This window comes from Hippocampus guttulatus, chromosome 14, assembly GCF_054856545.1.
Source record: "Hippocampus guttulatus isolate MCC_2025c chromosome 14, RoL_Hgut_1.0, whole genome shotgun sequence".
Classification (NCBI taxonomy): domain Eukaryota; kingdom Metazoa; phylum Chordata; class Actinopteri; order Syngnathiformes; family Syngnathidae; genus Hippocampus; species Hippocampus guttulatus.
The window spans coordinates 9,054,561-9,075,000 of NC_141274.1; the positions used below are offsets into that span (position 1 = coordinate 9,054,561).

Genomic DNA, 20,440 nt, shown 5'->3' on the forward strand with positions numbered 1-20,440 from the left:
CCACCAATTAGGCCAGTGCAAGAGAGTTGCCGGGGGAGGGAGACAACCCGGCGGCAGGACAATTATCTGCCGCTTTTGTGAAAGATGAGGAACGCTGCCAGAGCCTCCCAAATTGAGCTCCACTGTGTATTTCTGCCCTAATGGTAAGAAACAGACATCATGAGGATGGCACGAGTGGCTGACGTCAACAAACGGGACCGTGAAGTTCCTTTCGCATTTTCCAGGGAACACCAAGAATCTCTTCACTGTTGAGAGCCGGGTCACGTTGGGCGACAGGCTCAAGTTGGTTGTGGGAACGGGTAGAGATTGCTCGACTGTTTGTTTTTTTTGGGAAAATGAGAAATGTGAATCCAGAATCCAGTCCTCAGGGGGTTCATGATTGAGGTTTTCATTTATTGTTAATTTGTCCTCAACAGAAAGACTTTATGCACATATTCAAACACTTTCAACCAGAATATTCAATTGATTGACATCTGCAGTAGGATACGTGATTTAAGCCTTGTTGTTGTTGGTTGAAAAGCACCTGGCAGTAAAAGGCACAAGGACAATGTCAAAGGAATGAACATTTTTGCTTCTCTGCATCCAAGCCATTTGTAAGCGCTCGAGACAAGCTGCATTCTGAGGAGAAGTTGTACAAATAAATACTTAAAAAAAAGCTATTTTCAAACAATATAGACTAACATTTGACTAATTCTGATTGGCACACTTGATGAATCCACAAGACGATAAATGGGAGCGTACGCAAGTCGCTCAAATTGCGTGGCCATTCAAAATCCGTTCATATCAAACACTCAAAATAAAATCACAACTTCCAAAGTTGCATGATGGACAAGGTTTTACACAGACATACATTTCTACTTTTCAAAAGGATCTTTCTCACTACCAACAGAGGTTCGGCACTCATTTCTTTGTCACGGTCAGATTTTTGCAGGAAATACATCGCCGTCGGCCAATTCAGATGTTACAAAAATGCCTCTCGAAGGCAAAAGAAGAGTTTGGCCGTTATGCTACTTTTGCGTGATGACATGTAAACACGCAAAATATACTGCGGTTGGGAAAGGGTTTGAAAACATGTGAGCAACCTTTACTGCTGTCGTTTCCCTTCAAACCTCATCTTTACCTTTCAGGACAGTGACATGACTCAAATGAAACCACACATCCCAAGATTGCACAATCGGTACTTTCAAGAAAGGATTTCGCCATGTTGATTCCTTGTTGGCAACAAAATAACTCATCAAATAGACAACAAGTGACATGTAAAAATCAGAAATTATGTGAAGTGAAGTTTGAATTTGTAATCTTATAGTTTACAGCAAGGGTGCTCAACCAGTCGATCGCGAGAGGTGTGTGTGTGTGTGGGGGGGGGGGGATTTGTGTGTCTGTGTGTGTTATTAATATTACTTCTTTTTGTGTTAAGTGTACACTGGACTTGAAGCATCCTCGCCGGAAATTGTTGGGGGGTCAGCAGTCTGCAATTGGAGCTTGCGATATCTCTTTTTTGTCATTATTATTCTCATTCAGTTTGCTTCATGTACAAGTCAGCGATGGCACTGGCAAAGAGTGACGGTCTGGAGCACCAGGCATGTTCGAATGGTGCAAGCGAGCTACGATAGTGATGTTCCTATGGCACAGAAGACGCGGCAAAAGCGCATCCCGTGCCTGCGTGTCAGGTCTGGAACAAGGTAGGCAGCGATTTCCTTTTCACCCACTCTTGTATCTCCTTGATTTTTCTGTTTCGCTCGGGTTCGGGGGCCGTTGTGGCCGTCGCTTATCAGTGCATGCGTGGCGTGCGCCCGTGTATCGGCGTGCAAGTGCGGTCATGGGTCGATCGCGGGAGGTCGGTTGGCTTGGGCACACCCGGTTCACAGTATCGATGGTTCAACAACATCTGCAGAATGGGGCCTTGAGGTGATGCACTGACCTGACTTAGTCCGATTTTCTCATTTCCACAGTCTCTGACACGGATGAGACTCGCGATGTCCATGTCCAACATTGAACCCGTGGACTTGTTTGTCCCCAAACTTGTCACTGTCCTCCACGGTGCTCCTTCCAGTTCAGAACCGCTTGGCACTAGGAGTAGATGGTGATGACCTCCCGGCCACCTCCGCGAACCAATAAGACGCGATCCAGTCCTTCCATGAGCACTTCCAGAAATTCCATATCTTGCGCGCAGTCTCTTAAGGAACGCCACAGTGCACAACACGACGATGCGCAAGCCAGTGCATTCCTTAGCGTGGGAAAAATTCTCTCTGTGAAAAATTGTGGTGTTTAACATAAAATGTGTGTTTTGGAAGCCGACACTAAATGCACAAATTTGACGACAAAAACATTGACTCTGGCTTATACTGTACAATGAAGGGAGACAAGAATGATGTTGCGGCAGCAAACTGCAAGCACAAATGATGAGATCTGTCCAGTAATATGTCATAATCACGGCTGCACATCCAGATTTTCACGCGGTTTCTCAAATGAGCAGCACCAGACGACGCTTGGTAGAAACCTATTCATCAATTTGAGGAAGCTTCAACTCCATGTGACTTTTCAGCATTGCTTCAAGGTCGAGTGAGGCCGTGAAACATCACATCAAGAACCGCGATGAAAAAGCGCTTGGTTTCTGTGCACATTAATCTGTGATTTACACTATCGCCGCCTACAGTAATGGGGTGGAACAGCATTATCTATACATCGATGAAGAAATAGCACCTGTGTGTCTGTTTCTTTTTTTTGAATCAAACAAATTTTTCTTCTTTAATGAAGGAATTAATTGTTTGAAATCAAACAATAGATATGATTAATAGTGTTGGGCTTTGGGGGGAGTCATCACTGTAGAGTTGACGACGATACTACCTCAAGGTATGTGCGATCGTATTTTGGTTCGACAATTGAGCGACGCAAGGTGTCATGTTCAAAAAATGCAAAGAACAACCACGGTCCAAAAATACGAGAAAGTAGCAAATAAAAAGATGACCGCAGCGAAAAAGGATACAGTTTTCATCCCCTTTTTTGTTCTTTGGCGGGCCTGGCATGTTAAGCAATACCAGCTGTGAATCCTGCGATTTCTTCGCCACCACCTCATTCAGTTTTACAGCCGTGTGCATCCTTCTCACGTTGGACTGGTTGCTAAACGAAATCAACAAGAGCAAGATGAGAGAACACGTGACAATATCGGGAGAGCCTTCTATTCTACCCAAGAAGTAAAGTAGCCAAATCCCCTCACAGCAAAGGTTTTGGACATTCATGCAAATAACAACAATGGCATTGAATGATTCATGTCGGAGGGATTGGAAGGATACGTTGCTCAGTGTAGCTTTGGTTTGCAGCGTTGGGTTGTTAAGATGTTTTGTCAAAACGGGATTGCTTTTACTTAAGGGATTCCCATTTGCCCCCCCCCCCCCGTCTCTTTTTCTGTATTTTGGATATGACGAGTATTCTAGACGTATGGAAATCACTTGTGAGTGCTCTCTGTAAACGTGCTACGTACTTTCTTATCAAACTGCAGCTCATCTTATCAAAAGGCCTCATTTTGACGTCATGTTTTTTCCCCCCCAAAACCCTGATTAGTCGCGCTCTGTCACTTTGTGCCCCGTAGTTTATATTTTGGATCTAGTTGACATCTCAGCGGCTTGAAGCCAAGTCTCCAAATCTCCCGTCTGCATTTTTTTACTCTTGTAGAGTTTCCCTAACCCAAGTGTCATGGCTCTTGTTTGGGACACAGATGTTGGTTCATAATCGCTGTCGGTTTCATGTCAAGTGTATTATTGGTCTCTCTGCGCAGTTACCAGCGATGACCATAGTTTTAAACTCATACCTTTCACATCATCACTTGACGAAATATGCTGCGGTATCATCCAGCCGTAGACATTTCTGTCGCGCTCGTCTTCAGCGCAGTCGCGGTTCACCCGCAGGCCCTGCCACTTGGCGGGTTACACTAGGCCGGGCCAACCGCAGGGCTAAATAATACGCGTTTTCCACTTCACTTATTTGTAGTCTCGCCATTTTCTACGTTGAATTTCGGATTGAAATGAAGCTGTGCGCAAGTATTGAGCGTGCAAATCGACAACATCATGCACTTGGGACAGGGTGATTATCATGCACACGCATACACAGAGGGTCATGCTCATGCCAGGTAAGCAAAGTGAAATCCAAAACCACTTACAGATTCTCCCACTCACTAAAGGGCGGAGAAAAAGACAACGTTAATGCCGTTTAGTGTTCTCTGGCAACGGTCAGATAGATAGTAAGATGCTTCCATTGAGGTTTGGAGGTGCAATTCTAAACAATTGAATCCAAATGTTGAATGCAAAGAGTTCGCCACGCTCCACGTGTATCACGACAAACGTACTTACGGTTTCATGTTAAACATGTCTTTGACACCCATTCCTTCCCGGTGTTTATTTCTCTCATTAATGAGTTTCTCTTTGGTCCAGGTCATGTGGACGCGATCAGGTTTGTCGGCTGACGCTTTGGCTTCTTTTGTGGAATGAGACGCTGTATTACGATCATGGATTAGTTGAGCCTAGTAAAATAAAAAAAAAATAAAAAAGTGTGAGCATGGAGCAATTTTCTTGAGCTATTTCAAGACATTTTTTCATGTTTATCTTTGCACAGGCTAGTGTACCTCTCTCTCCCGTTCTGTGCGGGATAACTGCATTTGTTTGAGCATTTGAGATCTCTGCTCCATCACCAGCGTCTTCTCATAGGTGAAAGCCGAGATGTCGCTGTCGTGCTAGGGCGGTAAACATGTTTTAACGTCGGCAGACGCTTCGAGATAGCTACCGTGCACTCGCTCACCATCTCGACCACCTCCACCACCGCGTCCAGACGTAAATGGTACAGGAACATCTGGAGATCTTTCTTCATCTGGATTGAATTGTCATCCATCTGCGCCACCGTGAAGATGCGCATTTTACACTTCCTCCATACCTTCAGAAGAAACATTCTCAACTCAACTCAACTGTATTTATAGAGCACTTTTAAACAGCCATCGCTGCACACAAAGTGCTGTACATGGAGGAATTTAACATATACAATAAAACAGTAAAACAAATCGGCAATAAAGACGGTAGAAAGCACCGAACAGTAAAACCAAGATTTTCTGGTTACTTTCAGTTTGCAACGACGTTATACCATGACGGCATCATACTAGTATCAAGATAGTAGTAGAAAGATTGGGTCCATGGACCTGTGCCACAGTTTGGAATGTGCTTGAACGACAGCAGTTTCATATTAAAAAAAAAAGAGCCAGACAATCACAGTGGAAAATACGTACCGTCATGATAAATATAATAATAACTGGTCGACTAATATTACACAACAAACAAACAATGCCGTGCATTTTATCTCAAGTTAGAGATCGTCATCGGGCAAATTGACCCGATGAAAAGGTGCAAACCTTGTGTTGGCTGATCAAAAACGGGAGCAGCATGAGCAGGCCGCCGTCATGGACAATCCACCAGACATCGATTGTACCTTCCTTCAGCCGCTCCTGGTTCCCCGGAAAGCGGTCGATGTTCTTGGCAACAAGCAGAGCCTGGTGGGCCTCCGTTGTCTCTCTCACGGTCTCTGCAGTTCAAGGTAAGTTTAGAGTTGAAATGATCGAGCAGACATTGTGACGTTTGACCCTGTGACGCTCACCTATAAAGTTCCTCCTCGAGGAGGAGTCTCGAGCCTGTTTCCAGCCTGCTGGCCAAGCCATCAAAACGGCATTGTGCTTCATCCCGCCCAGTCCCGCTGACTGGATGAGCAGGGAGAAACCATCGCGCAGATTAGAAGACACGACCACGTGGGAGAAACCCTTGGTCCGTTCCGCCGTCATGGCGGCTTTCAGGTTCTGCGGGTTGGAAATGGAAATGGGTCCATGACTGGTCAGAAGGGATCGTGACGCGAGGGACGGAATTTGGAGCCAGAAGCGGACTGGGCACGAAAGGGGAAAAACAGAGAGTCTTTCTATGCAAATATACAAAGTAACAACTGAGAGCGGGGCTGGATGCAGAAGGCATGGAAAAAAACTTGACGTTCTAACAAACTCCCTCAGCCCATTGTGCATAATTATTGAGCGATATCAGGCCATGCCCGATTGTCCATGACAAAATAAAGAACCATAGCAACTGACAACAAAGACTCGAGCCAAAACACAGTCACGATCAGTGACAACACTGTCTTTGTAGCACTGTGTAGGAGGAGAAGGATTTTATTTTTTTTTGACTCGAGTATCCTTTTATTTAATATGCACCGTCGGGAAGTTAAGGCAAGCTAGCCACAGCAACAACTGTTCAGGCTATGCATGACGGTAGACTGCCGCCAGCATTACCAGCTAGTGGCTAACAGCTAGCCGCTAAGCGCTTACCCCACATAGGCTGGCAAGAGCTGTCGGATTATTTTTCAAAGGCAGTTTAACAGGCGAAAATGGCTGCACACTTTGAGACCAATAGTTTGAAGCAGTTGCTCCTCCTGCCGATCAATTTTGAACAAACCAGGTGAACTCGAATGTGCGGTTTTAGCTGGCAAACCCCTTCCTGTGGTTCTGACATCATTTCGTCTCAAGGCCCCAAATCTCACTGATGTTTCTCAAGAAGGAATGAGTTTGCTGCTATGCACAGTTTAAATTCAAGTCAAAAATGTTGCTTATACAACAATGAAGACCAATTGGTTATTCATGTGGGAAAACGTGTTCGTTATCCAGGGTAGTCATATTTTGTAACCAAGCAAAAAAAAAAAAAAAACCAAAACATTTGCTTGAGTTACCTTTTGAGATGGAGCATGGCAGACAGACAACAACAACAGGTGGCCTGAATATGAATGGGAATGACAACTGTGCGATCCTTGATGCCAAGATGTGAGTGAACCAGAACCAACTCTTCTGTTTTGTCGACATGCATTCTTCATTAGTCGGAGTTGTGCATCACCGCATGCCTGAGAATCTGCAGGATCTGTGTGCCGGTTCCCTGGGTCAACGATAACCGAACAAAGAGTCAAACCTGCTCTCCGGTCTTGGCATCAGCCCCTCGCGTCATGTAGGTTCCCTCCAGTACGGAACAGACGATGGTCAAGCCTTTGCCTGCTTTGAGCTGTGTCGTGAAAGACAGGAGGCGCGGATGTTTCACCGCCAGCCGTGAGTCCAGCTTGCACAACACTAATAGCTGCGGCCTGAGGGCATGACAAAACCCAAATTGTAGCAACTGCAAGGCCCGCCTCCACAATACACAGAACTCACCTCCAGTTTTTGGTGTGTAGTGGTGTTTCCTCAAGATGGATTAGAGCGTATCGTGCTGCATTTAAAGACAAACCTCGGAGGCCGTCTCCCCACTCCTTCTCTGCCCTGTGCACAATTTGAAGTATCGATGTTGGTGCCTTGAGAAAAATGTGGTATCGGAGCATGTGCTGTGACTGCAGTTAGTCCTTTGAGGCGTTTAAATGCCGTAACACGATTGTTGCACTGCAGGACCAATAAGATGTACTATTTTTGTGGTATTTAAACAAGTTTCATAAATAGCTGTTCCTGTTTCCAAATTCATCGTTATATTACAGAAAGGTCCATCTTTCAGAAAAAAACCCCCAAAAACAAGAACTCACCCTCTATATTCGATGTACTTGTAGATGCAACCTGCTATCACCATGGCAACCAGGGCGTAGTACCAGGAGGAGATAAACATGAGAGACAAACAAAGACTCATCCCCAAGAAAGACAAAGTCCTAGGACGTGCAAGAGAAAAAAAATATTGTACATGTATTCATACTGGGTTTTCATATGACAGACTGGAGTGATATCATAATCATTTGCGAAGCACAAGGATGGGTTTAACGGTGGCGATATCCTCACCAGTGATAGAATTTGAAGCGGGGTCTCCAGTTGGGGGTTCGGAGCAAAGTCTGCACCGCACAGGCCAGGTTTACAAACAGATAGCACATAAGAAAAAACCTGCGGATATGCAATGACACTTTAAGAAAGAGACAGGACGAAGGAAAATCGAATAATTTCAATTTGAACAATGCAGTCAATACATGGCTGCAGTACAGTTCAGTCCTGTTTTTTTTTTTTGTAACTCAACACAGCCCCTATGGATTTGGAATAAACCTCTCAGCATGTAATTCAACAGTGTACATATTCAACTCCGAGTCTGAAGAATAAAGACAGTAAAAGCATTTTTGCAACTTGTATTAGAATGGCGGCTGGATGGATGATGGAGAAACAACAGTGTTTAGATCTCAGTCGACTGACAACATCCGGTACGTACATGGAGAGAATGGGAGCCACGGCATCCAAAGAGGCAATGAGAATTCCGATTTCACAGATCCCGACTGTCAGCAACAGAGCCCAAGTGGGTTCCCCATTGGCTTTGCCATGACCGAAAATCTAAGAGAGATAAGACAAGGAGAGAAAATGTTCATGAGGTCTTCATCTTGGGCATCAAAGAATTGGAACAAGACTCTTGGGACCGTCGGAACGACGTTTGTCTTGACTTGAAGACAATTTGCAACCATCAATTTTCTTAACTGCTTCTCTTTGCAGGTCAGCTCAGGCCCATCACAGCTGATGAAAGGCGAGAGGCGGGGTGGGCCCCGGACCGGCCACCAGCCAATGAATTACCCGGCGCATCGAAACAAACAATTCCACGTTTGCATTCACATCTATTCTTATTGCGGCGAACTTCAGAAGCATGTTTCTGGAATACGGGAGGAAAGCCGAGGACCTGAAGAAAACTCACTAACTGCACACAGGCGCCTCGGCAAACCGCCCAAGATGCATTCATTGCTGGCCACTTTTGAGACTTCTGAATTTCGTGTCATGCCGGACGGCGCTGACCTGTAAGAATGGGATGATGCCATCGCGAGCGATGGCCTGAAGAAGCCGGGGGGCCCCGGTCAGGCTTTGAAGCCCCGCCCCACAACAGGAAAAGAACGATCCGATGACAATAACCCAAGGCGACGGCCAGGCCAGGATTCCAATCACTGGGTTTTTCTTGACCGAGTCCCCAAACCTGGAACGGGCACAGCCAAGGTTATGTTGATCCTCGACACAAAGCGCAAAGGTGTCAACCATTCGAAGTTGTCGGTCAGGATCCAGCTCAGTGACGAAAACCTCTCTTGTGGATGCCCCACACGTGAAACGGGTCGTAAGAACCACTCACTTGTCCCTCAGCACCACTCCCTCGATACATGCTCCAAACAATAGCACACATGAGATGTCTGATATTGGAATTGAGATGAAATTCTTGACCATACAATGGATACGCGGCACATAAAGGACATGACATACAAAATAGAAATCAATTCCCTCGCAAAGGCTAAGAGATAACGCAAAGTTGTTGTTTTGGGGTTTTTTTTAATGCGTGTTTATGAACTTCTGGGTCATCTTCCGGGTCAATGAAAGCAACAAAGATGGAGCGTTTTCACCCGAGTTTAATTGAATTTTACTTTGAAATTGGCTTGAAATACAAAGACATAAAATCTGTTCTTGATCTTAAGCACGATTTCCAAATAAGCGAAAGACATCAAGTGTACTGTCGTATCTGAAAAAGCTGTGCATTAAAGGATACAGTAGCCAAATTGACCTGGTAGTACATGAACGCGCATTAAAAAAAATAGCATTCCCTTGGGAGGGGTGGTGGCTTTATCTCGCAAAACTTTTCCAGGCAATGCAAAGTTTGTGTGTGTGTGTGTGTGGGGTTTCCCCCTTCCATGTCACCTTTAGGGGCTCCGTCCCCTATAAATACAGTGGCTGTTCATAATGGAATGATAGAAAACTCCGTAACTGATCCCGCGTGACTGACAATTTTTGAAGACGCACTTAATGTCCTCGGGTTGAAATGTTGACCTTTTGCGGTATTCATTTGAATGAGACGCACGTGAAGGATACAGAAGAAAGAAGTGGTGAGAATAGCCATGATGGTCCCAACGGGGATGGACCTCTGGGCATCTCTTAGATCGCCGGATCGATTAGAGCCAGCCATGATCCCTGCAACGAACAAGACAAAAACGCAAGCCTTCAGTTTTAATGGCAGCTGAAGCAACATTCTGTGGCCTTGGCTTTCTCGCCATATCACGGTATTCACCTGTAACTGAGGGGAAGTAGATTCCCACCAGCAGCGTGAAATAGGTGGCCATGTCATTGAAGACGTAGGGTTTATAGACATCGCCGGAACTGTCCTGAGCCGCTACCGATTCCTGGTTTTTCTTCTCGATGACCGTATGAGCTGGACCGTAGTCACCCCATAAGTTGTCTGCGTCGCCGACAAAAGCAAGGAGAGAAGAAATCGACTTTTCGCCCACGTCTATCGCGAACCAAACAGTTTGAAAGGTAAAAATGTCACCTCTCAGTACTCCGCTCAACAGCCCGGGAATAGCCGGGAGCTCCGTAACGTTATTGAGACTGAAATAGTCATCGCAGGTGGCGTTGAGATGTTCGCCGTTACAGAAAAGTTTCCAGAGATCGGTGGTCACAGTCTGGTTGTTCAGCGTCTCGGTCTTGGCACACACTTCAAACTTGTCATTCTTCAGAGAACGGTTCCCCAGAAGACACACACTAGATGACAAGCCACCAGTTAATAAGGAAAATAATTAATACAGCCATATCGGAAGACATCTTTAGTGGAAAAAACATGCTTGTGAGAGTTGTATAATCTGTCTACATGTTTTGCTCCACCGTTTCAGTTCAAACATATGTTTGCTTCAGGGGTTATATCACAGGTGTCAAACTCAAGGCCCGGGGCCAGATCTGGCCCGCCACTTCATTTTATGTGGCCTAGTATGCGGCCTGCCTACTATCTATATGATTATATCGATTGCTTGCTGAGAAGTGACTTAAGTCTGCTGAGAGCATTCACGGTCGATCTCTGAAAATCATGTCTTTTAAAATCCCGTTCGCCGTGTCACCCACTATTTAGGAAAGCGCGGCGCTAAATAAGAAGCGCTTATTTGGCCGGTTACTCACGTAAACTCTGGCGGTTCAATGGCAGTCCTGATGACTCCTGCATAGGTGGCCATGATGGAGAGCATGACACAGGCCAAAAACACCAGAGCCAGTTTGTTCACATACCTGCGCACCAGAGGGCAAAACCATCGAGTGGAATACGTCCGTGTAGCCGGGTGCTTTCGTGTGACCGTGGATACATACTTTACCCCGACAAACACAATCAGCGCCATCAGAAGCAGACAACAAGTTCCGTAGACGCGCATATTGTTGAGGGCGGCCGTTCCTTCCTCCTCGATACTTTTGGCCTCAAACACCGTTGCTGTCGGCACAATGTAGGTCTGACGAGGGAGAGTCAGCGGGAGGACACGTCTGAGTGAAAGAGTCCGAGTCTTGCCACGCAACCACCACCGTGGCCACATACCAGCAGAATCTCGATGGTGCCGAGTATGTACAAGGATCCGGCAAAGGTGGTCCCCAGGTAGAAACAGAGACCGACCGCTCCGCCAAACTCGGGTCCCAGTGATCTGGAGATCATGTAGTAGGAGCCGCCCGCTTTAGAGAAACTTTATCCTGGTTAGATTTCGGCAAACTCAAAAGGCTTTGTTTTGCATTGCAACGGTCTGTTTGTAGACAGATCAAGACATTATGTTTTGACATTCATTTGGCAGCATATTAGGAAACATCCCAACTATTTTTCCTGCTACAGCAACATCTGTAAAGTTGTGTCTGGAAAACTAGGAGAGTTCTTTTACCTGGGACAACTCCATTTGTTGCGATGGCGCTCATGGATATGGCTGTGAGCAACGTCTGCGGGGCAAAGAAGAACCCGCTTGAGTTGACCTGGAATCAGGCTGCATGGAGGTGAGCTACAGCTGCTCGAAAAAGAATGCGAAACCTTTGGAATGACACCATGTAAACATTCCCAGTGCGGGTGGGGAAAAAGTAAGTGAATATAGATGTGTGTGTGCGTGTATGTTTTCGTGGAACTGCATAGGACAAGTTGTGAGGGGGGGGGGGAGGTGGCTCAGGTCAAAATTGCTGTCTGATCATGATCACTAATTAAGTGAGATTGTGCTGGGCCTCTTTTCCATTCACCAATTGTGAAACTGATAGCGACGTGTTCTTTATCCCAGCATATTGTTTGGCTGAAGCATCCGAGTGGATAAACATCGGAGGGGAGTAGCGCGACGAGTGCCGATTGCTCACATCACGAGTGTTGAGAAACAATCCTCCCTCTGTCAAGCGTCCTCGAGCTGCCGACATACTCAAACTCACCGAAGCACATCAAAAATATTCAATGTCGCTTCTCCGAAACCCTGACTGATCAGGCACCAAAATCAATTGGATGTGAAAAAAAAAATATCAATGAAAGTAACCCGTCATTCTTTCTTTGTTGAGCGGCTCACTTTCTGAACATCGCCTCCCATCATCCCGGTTGTTTGATGAAGTGTGAAGCGACTCACGCAAATGCAGCACATGGACACAATGGCGAAGGATCCGAGGATTCCCGCCGTTCCGACAATCCAGGTGAGACGCAGGAAAAGGATCACACCCAGAATGTTCTGCAGGCAGGGCAGGTACACCCCGATGAACGTTCCCATTTGGTGTACCTTGAGAAGCAAGAGACAAACGGGTGAGACCAGGCAAAGATCGGGATTCCCTCCATCCGTCCGTCCCTCCGTCTCTCGCTATCGAGCTAGCTCACTCTCTCAAATGTGTCAGATTTTTTTCAAACATTCAGATTGGACATCGGAAGATGAGGATGAGACAGTGATCAACATCATCGCTTGGATTTCCAGGCATTGAAAGCGCCATCCGATACACAACCAACAACAGTCAAATGTTCTGCCCGTAATGCATATGGCTCCTCCTTGTCTGCATTCAAGGACCCAAAAAGTGACTTCCAATCTGAAGCATATTTTCAATGAATCATCAGATTAATTTGTCATCAGAATTTTTAATCCGGCAAATATTAAAACCGCAAACACTGTTGTAGAACTAACTGTACCTAAACCTTGCTATTCAGCAAAAATTCTAATCATCTTTGTTGCAGCTGTTGTGAAAGCCCTCGATTAATAAAGATGTATTGCATTGTATTATAATCATCATCATACTACTAATAATAATCAGCATCATTATAATGCAGTGCAATTTAAGAAATGCATGAACACAACATGATACAAGAGAAATCTATGGAGACTGGGGTCACTTGTGCAAAATGGCACCGAAAGAATCTCCAAGTCCAACGCGGTCCTTTTCCCTCACTGGGCAGTATCACGACGTGAACCCTTAAGTCGCAACTCATAAGGCAGCGCAACAGCTCCGCTCTGCGTGAAACGCGCCATCATGTCTGGCTCCTGAATGAAAAGCCGCATGTACGTACCATTTTTTCTGTCGTCCTAAAAATGCGGTTCTGCACTTTCTCCATGGCTTTCAGTTGTTCGTCAACACGCTGCAAGGGTCCTGATGTCGACTTCCAAATCTCCCACATCTCCCGTTTTGTGCTTAAGCTCTCTCTTGACTTTCTTCCCTGCAGCCGGCTTGCATCGCTCTGCCCTATTTCTGAGTACCGAGCCCAAGAACTCAAGACGACCACAGAAAGAGCGAGGCTATGACTTGGGAGGCGGGATTTAGCACGGCACCATCGAGGTCACTTCACAAGGCAGCGCTTTTTCAGCGTTTTATCACCTTTCTTCCAGCCGCCTGAGATCATTTGCGCGGAGGCCGCTGAAGAAAATGTCATTGGTCACACGTATCATATGGTGGAATACCTTCCGGGAGAAGGAGAATCGGATTTTCCAATCGTTGCTTTGGCGGCGAAAGATGAGAATGGGATTGTGCACGAGTCTCAACAGAAGAAATGTATATTGGCAATCATACCGGTTTGACCTCAATTTACATTTAGACACGGCACGTACAACTCACGGAAGAAAAAGAAGAGGTGCCCAAACTTTAGCGGGAAAAAAAGCCAATGAAGAGATTCGTTCTGCTCTACAAAGTAATCGTTATGAGCTTGCTGAATTAAAAAAAATAAAAATAAATAAATCTCTTTGTGCAGTGTCTCCAGCATGCCCCCAAAACCTTTTTGGACATTGGATGAATTGTTTGACATAGACGCCGGCTTATATTTGATGAGACATACTGCTGTTTTTCTCTTATAACAAACAAATTCGACCAATGCCCGTAAGTAACTGAACAAATCTTCAAAGCAACTTTTTGAATGCGATGCAGTGTGTCAAAATCAATCTATTGAAGGGGGGGGGGGGGGGGGGACAGTCTCAATGGACAAATTGAAAGGTGTTTTTGCTCAGCGACCCGTGTGACTTAACTGACAATCCAGGCCAACTCAAGAAGCAATTTTTCCATTGCAAATTATCGCCTTAGATGAATGCATTCCCGTTTTTGGCAAACTGGGAGAGCCATTTTTGACCATTTTGCTTCATTTTTCAAGGCCTACAGAGTTCTCGAGCTACACAAGAATGGAACCGACCAAAAGAAAGCTTGAACATTTCTCCCTTTCACCGTTGTTAGGCAACAGCAGTTGAACATTGGTAAGTTTCTTGGAAGTACTCATATCCGTCTATCCATATCTTTTTTTTTTTTGAAAAAGCCCTGTTGTAGAGTTAGCTGCCGGTATTTCTCCATGTTCTCAACACCACACTGCTTCCACACGTCACCTCGCGCCGTCGGATTGCCGTACCGCACCCCACACCCACTCACACTGCCAGTCCTTCAGAGCCAGTCCTGCCATCTATCGGTGGTTTATCATTCCAAAAGATAATTCCTACAGCCTCGATACTGACTGAGGAGGTGCCCGAAGTTTTTTATTCATATTTTTTACTGGTGAAAAAACAAACAGACAAACAAACAAAAAAAAACGGATTGACACGTTTTCACACTAAATGATTGTTTTTTTGCAAACAGATTTTTACATTGTGGCATGAAATGAGTTAAAAGTTCTTACTATGATGGTGACCCTTCTAACCCCATCTTCGGCCTCCTCGTGTTCCCGAACACCTTGGGTGAGGTTGGTGTAGTTGGCGAGCTTGTTTAGGAGAGATGACACCATTGGGTTGCTGTCCATTTCTTCCTTCAAAGGAGCATAGAAGAAAATGGATATTAGAAACCATTTTGCTCTTTTTTTGGTTTTGCCCTCCCGAGCTTTGCCTCACATATCTGGAACCACAGTGATGGTGGTAACATAATAAAACGGTCAAGTTTAATAGAATAATATGTATTTATTTATGTATTTTACTGGTTAAACGCCCTTATGGGACAAAGTCAATGTACAGTACACACAGAGGATCCCATATGCAGACATGATGAGGTGCGCAAACGGCGACGCGACGCTAAGTTCAAACATAATATTTACAGTGTCATTTTGTGCCACACATCAAGTTCGAACGATATGAATTTGCAAGTTTAGTTGACTGACAGAATGGGCGAACGTGTTTTTCAAGCCTTACCTCAAACAAGGCCATGTTTTTGCCATCATACTGTTCCACCTCACGGGCCGAGTTGATGAATGGGCGTGACTCCCTTTGAATGTCATCCCCTAAAGGGATTCACAGATAAAATCACGAGTGTTATGCAACACATGCAAATAAATGACACAACTGTAGGCGCAAACAAGTAAACAAATGCTCTTTGTATCCGAGACGTTTCTATTCTACATTGTAACAGAACAATTTGTCATCTGTGAATTCAACATCCAGAGGCCACACAAACACTCAAACTTTGTAGTGCGCATTGCTGTTGACCGTGAGCCTCAGATGTCTGCTCCGGTCCGTTGTCACAATAGATCACACTGTTGTCTCCTGATCATGAAAGGCCTCGCAGAAACCAAGGCCCTTCATTCGCTCGCACATTCATGAAAGCCATGAAGAAGGAAAGGAGGCAGTGGATGCAGCTGCTTGCCAAAAGCCAAAAGCACAGCTCCAGCCCGCGTGCTCTGCTTTCCACATCTTTACAGAATGGAGGGGTTGCTATTTTTCAAGTCACCTTTTTTTACCCCAATCCTAATTTATGGATCGGATTTATTCGAAAGCCAGGTGGTGAGCACATCTTCCTCATAGTCGAGAGGTGCCATGTTCCAGGTTTGGATCCCCACGGTGTGGAGTTTACATGCTTGCGTTTTGGCGGGCGGGGGGGGGGGGGGGGGGGGGGGGGGGGGTTGGCCGTCTGTAAATCTTGCTTTCCTCATTTTATTGGAGTCCACCAGGAAGCAACAGGATTATTCTAGTTTAAGTTAAGTGATTTCACTTTCTCTGCTAATTGAGTGCAAAGTTAGTTTTGTCTCTTCCAACATTGATTTGTTTTTGTTTTGTTTTTTTGTTGTGCCACAATACCGTCTGGGAAAATAGCCATTATAAATAACAAAGCTGGCGGCAGCCCAAGACTTTTGAAAGCTGCCGAGTGTACATTGTAATGTAACCTGCTGCCAGATGATGGAAACAATGCTGGCCAAAGGAGACGGTCATGGAAAACGCACCCATGTTATTGTTTCCATATAGTTATACAGGTTTCCCGTTATGTAGGAGTAGGGTGAAGTTTCATGGTTTGCACCGTGCTTTCCTTGGATCTATCAAGTTCTACTAGAATTTTAAAAACATGATTTTACCACAATTGCTAAATATGCCTTTTTGACAAAGAATTCATCTTCGCTTACTAGTTCTTCAGAATGATTTCAATCAGATTGACAAAAAAAAAAAAAGTCTCCATGTAAATCCAGCTTCTCTCTAACTCTTTTACATTTGTTTTGCCTTTGTCACTCAAACCGTTTTAATCGTTAATGCAGACTCTAAGGGCCTCATAACTTATTTGCGTTACACCAGAGCGATCCGTGCGCTCAAGTGCCAGGATGAGCTAGACATTTTGCATTCTTAGCAGGTAGCAAAATAAATGATGTGATACTACTTGCACGGTTAAAAAGGACTGCTACATTCACATGCAGATTGATATGCCAAAATGATGCGGCATGTACTTATCTCACGGGTCCGTGACACAGAAAAGGTTGGGGACCACTGCGGTTAGCTCACCGAGATGGCCAGCGGGTGAATCGTGACGAATTTCACGCCCGCATGCCTGCCGCAATATGTGATTGTTTGTGCCTGAAGACTTTTGCTCGGGCTATTCAATGACACACCGATGCAATGAAGTGTAACCGCCTTGGGAAGCCTCGAAACCCCCCGTGACCCGCAGCGCAAACGGGAGGCGGACCTCTCTGAGCACATGGTTGTATTCACAAGCCAACATTTCCACTCATGCGCTTCTCGTTCCTACCTGACTGGGATCCATCCGAGTTATCATCCTTATCTTCATCCCGAAAAATATTGTTGAGGCTCACAGGTTTGTCACCTGCAGTTGCGGCCGCTTTGTTGCCGTTGTCCTCGTCATCATTCACTGGCACCACGGTGAAGTTGGTGGGCATCTTGACCCCACCGTTGCCTGGAGAGCGGACAGAGTTGTGTTAAAGAAGTCAGCAGGTAGAAAACAATCCACGCATGACCCAGTTAGACACTTCAAGCTGTTGTTTTGGTCAAGCGTGATCGAATTTCCTCGAGGCTCGGCTGAATGCGTCTTCCCGCACGTAAGAAAGGCCAAAGTGTCTTTTTTCCCCTCCCTCCCTCCTCCTTTCTCCTTGTTGTTTTCTCTCCCTTTCCCTCCAGTGCCTCAAGAGCGTGGCCCCATGTGACACTGTTTAACATGAACAGAACTGACTGCAGACATGGAGCGAATCCCACAGCTCCTCCCCCGCTCTCTGTCATTCTTCTCGCACTCTCACCTTGGGTGAAATTCCGAAAGGTAGAGAAAGAATTCCCATGAAAAAGAACAACAGAGGTAACGGAAGGATCTGCCTCAAAGATGGCGACAACTCAAAACATGACTCACGTGAAAGGTTGGGAATCTAACCCCAAACTATGTTCTTTTCTTGCGACTTTGCCTTTTGTTGCCACTTCTCTTCAAGCTGGGAGCGTCTGCCTCGGATTTCCTACGAGTCAACAAAATGGGTGTTACCTTTCCCACAGTGCATTATGGGTAGAGCTGAGGTGTTGAAGTTCAAGCTGGGGCGGTAACGCACCCGAGCACAGGATAGACAATTTAGCGGTCATAAAAACCTTGGACTCTGGCAGATGAAATCGGAGGACAATCGGCAGCCCAAAAGGAAAGAAGCAACGGGAGTAGGAATTCAATTCTTTTGAATGGAACAGCGGCCTCCCAGAGTTTACCTGGGATAAATAGTCAGGCAGAAAAAACAGGGATTACTTTTGGACACTTATAAGACTCTAACAAGTACAAGTACAAATGAGTACGTGAGCTTATTTCAGGGAAGTACATTAAAGTTTCGCAGCTGCTTATGAAAGCACACCAGCTACAAATAGATCCTAATTTCAGACTAATCATAAATGCCGTCATTTTTCTTCTGGTATGACTTTCCTGTCAGTGTGACGTTGGATTTATGCAAAGCTCCACTTTTTTAAGCAAAATGTTACACAATGTCAGGTCAAATGACCCGACGACTCCCGATGACACATTTTGTTGAGTGTGCTGCGTGAATTTGGAAAAAACAAACTCATCAGTCATTCCCTAACTGCACGTTTTCTTTCACAGGTAAATTCGAGCCTATCCCGACCGGCAGGAAGCAGGCCACCCCTCCGAGAATGCATGCCAGCCAATCTCAGGGCGCATGTAAAGAAAACAAAAATCACCTTTCACACTGACGCCAATTGATAATTGAAGGTCTTTAAAGAACGGAGCAGCTTTGCTCGGGATGTGGCATACAAATGACTCACTTTCAAAATAATCTATCAGCAATCTTGTGGCTGTCATTCTCCTTTCGATTTTCGTGCTCATTAACTAGTCGAAAAGTTGGTCGTTTGCATGATATTTTCTTTGCCTTAGACTACACCAAAAATGATAGACCAAGGGTGCCCAAGCCCGGTCCTCGAGACCACGTATCTGGCCTGTATGACATGTTTCCCCTCCTTCAACACACCTGATACAAACGATCAGGTCATCAGCGAGCTTTGCAGAATCCTGATAACGATTCTGATCGTTTGAATCGGGTGTGTGAAAGGGGGGAAACACGTCGAACAGCCTGGAGAGGGGCATTGCAAATGAGAGCTGACTGCAGCTCTCATTTGCAATGTCACTAGATGGTGCTGTGGGTACGTAAGGGATACAAAATGACTGGAAATTGATGCATCCACTCACTCTCTCCCAGGAACTGTTGTTTTGCCTTTTTTTGGCAAGCAACAACTGAAGATGATTGCCAAGAGAGTTTCAGCAAATGACCGCTGCGAGAATCATGCATGAGATGATCTCGCAGTCACATCTCAAAGGAAATAACAAGGAAATAAGGAATCAAATAATATTGCATCGGGTATTGTCAAACTGAATTGTTAAACGATTACGCCGCAATACTCAGAAGCCTTTCGGAATTAGAGAGAGTTGCTATGATTTAACTACAGAAAAATCCAACACAAAAACAAACATTAAGCAAAGGCGTGTTTCTGTCATAGGTGTTCATTTGTGAAATAATTTTGAAACCGACCTGACAACGTGTGAATCACTTTCTGTGTTCAGAAACGTGTTCTTACAAAAACACTTTATAAAAGATTTAAATTGGTAAGGATGAGAGTTTAGTGAGAGAGAAATGTGCCAGTGTGTGCTTACGTCTCCCTGTACATCCCCATAGTTGGAGGCATATACATGTGCAAATGCATTTGTATACTTGAGTGAGTCTTTCTGTCGACTTCTTTTCCTTTCCTTTTCAGATTGAGATATCCTAAATGAATGATTTACTATAATATCAAACACGTTCAAATTCTCAAAGGACAAGGGGTAGGACTAGACACGTTTTTTATTTCGAAAAGTTTCATTGTGCTGAATGAAGACGATTTGTTTTTTCTATTTTTTTTCCAACTTCCCTACACATCCTGACAAATGTCTGATATCTATTTATATGTTCGATCAACAAACAAACAATTCAGCGACACAGGTGACAGAGTGTTTGCACTAAGAACGACGCAAGAAAACCCCCATTTGGAATCACTCTGTGAACGGAGCTACGAAGAATTTCCCACTCATGCGTCTGAAGTGAAAATTAGAAAGAGGTAAAATGAAAATCCCTTGAGCAAACAGTAAAAAGGTCAGTGCTGACGCACGCTGGGGACAGGCTGCCCACCCCTCAAGACCATCTTGTTAAGTGACCTAATTCTATTTGTAGAATTCTTACCTGTTTACAGTGTCCTCTTCCAAACCAGGTAGCTGCATAAACACACGGCGGGGTTTCGGTTTGGCCAACCTCGTGTGTCATCAAACAGGACAAATTACAAATGGCTGCACTGTGCTCTGCCGCCGCAATATGACGGCAAGATGGGGCCCACTTTCACTTCACCGTCAGAGAGTTGAATGAGTGGCATGTGTAACACACTCGAGGTAGAATGGATTTGTCCTGCACTAAACTATTTACCTAAAACCGACAGCACTATTCAAGCCAACCAGATATTTTATACCAAGCTCATT

General features: G+C 45.1%; 1 protein-coding gene across 2 annotated transcripts; it reads right to left on the bottom strand.

The window, feature by feature from the left end:
• Positions 1-372: 372 nt before the first annotated feature.
• LOC147194882 (solute carrier family 12 member 7-like) lies at positions 373-20,295 on the bottom strand. Of its 2 annotated transcripts, XM_086128395.1 has the most exons (29): positions 20,151-20,295; positions 18,031-18,141; positions 17,804-17,903; positions 17,195-17,359; positions 15,379-15,467; positions 14,877-15,002; positions 12,376-12,522; positions 11,665-11,719; positions 11,334-11,464; positions 11,114-11,250; positions 10,931-11,035; positions 10,311-10,522; positions 10,053-10,220; positions 9,857-9,955; positions 9,129-9,186; positions 8,804-8,978; positions 8,235-8,353; positions 7,820-7,918; positions 7,573-7,692; positions 7,214-7,318; positions 6,978-7,146; positions 5,635-5,830; positions 5,393-5,562; positions 4,792-4,923; positions 4,619-4,726; positions 4,347-4,516; positions 4,157-4,171; positions 2,987-3,120; positions 373-2,162 (listed from the first exon to the last, which is right to left on the bottom strand). In XM_086128395.1, the coding sequence occupies exons 4-29, from the start codon at positions 17,340-17,342 to the stop codon at positions 2,071-2,073; spliced, it is 3,279 nt and encodes a 1,092-aa protein (XP_085984521.1). In that variant the 5' UTR covers positions 17,343-17,359; positions 17,804-17,903; positions 18,031-18,141; positions 20,151-20,295; the 3' UTR covers positions 373-2,070. The 2 variants fall into 2 exon arrangements, with proteins under 2 accessions (XP_085984521.1, XP_085984523.1); XM_086128397.1 differs by lacking the exon at positions 4,157-4,171.
• Positions 20,296-20,440: the final 145 nt, after the last annotated feature.

Excerpts from the sequence above, each read along its gene's own strand:
- LOC147194882 (XM_086128395.1), bottom strand. The coding sequence starts at position 17,342 with ATGCCCACCAACTTCACCGTGGTGCCAGTGAATGATGACGAGGACAAC. Across the intron at positions 11,465-11,664 it reads AACAAATGGAGTTGTCCCAG|CGGGCGGCTCCTACTACATG; the intron begins GTAAAAGAACTC and ends GTTTCTCTAAAG. Across the intron at positions 8,979-9,128 it reads GGAGTGGTGCTGAGGGACAA|GTTTGGGGACTCGGTCAAGA; the intron begins GTGAGTGGTTCT and ends TGCCCGTTCCAG.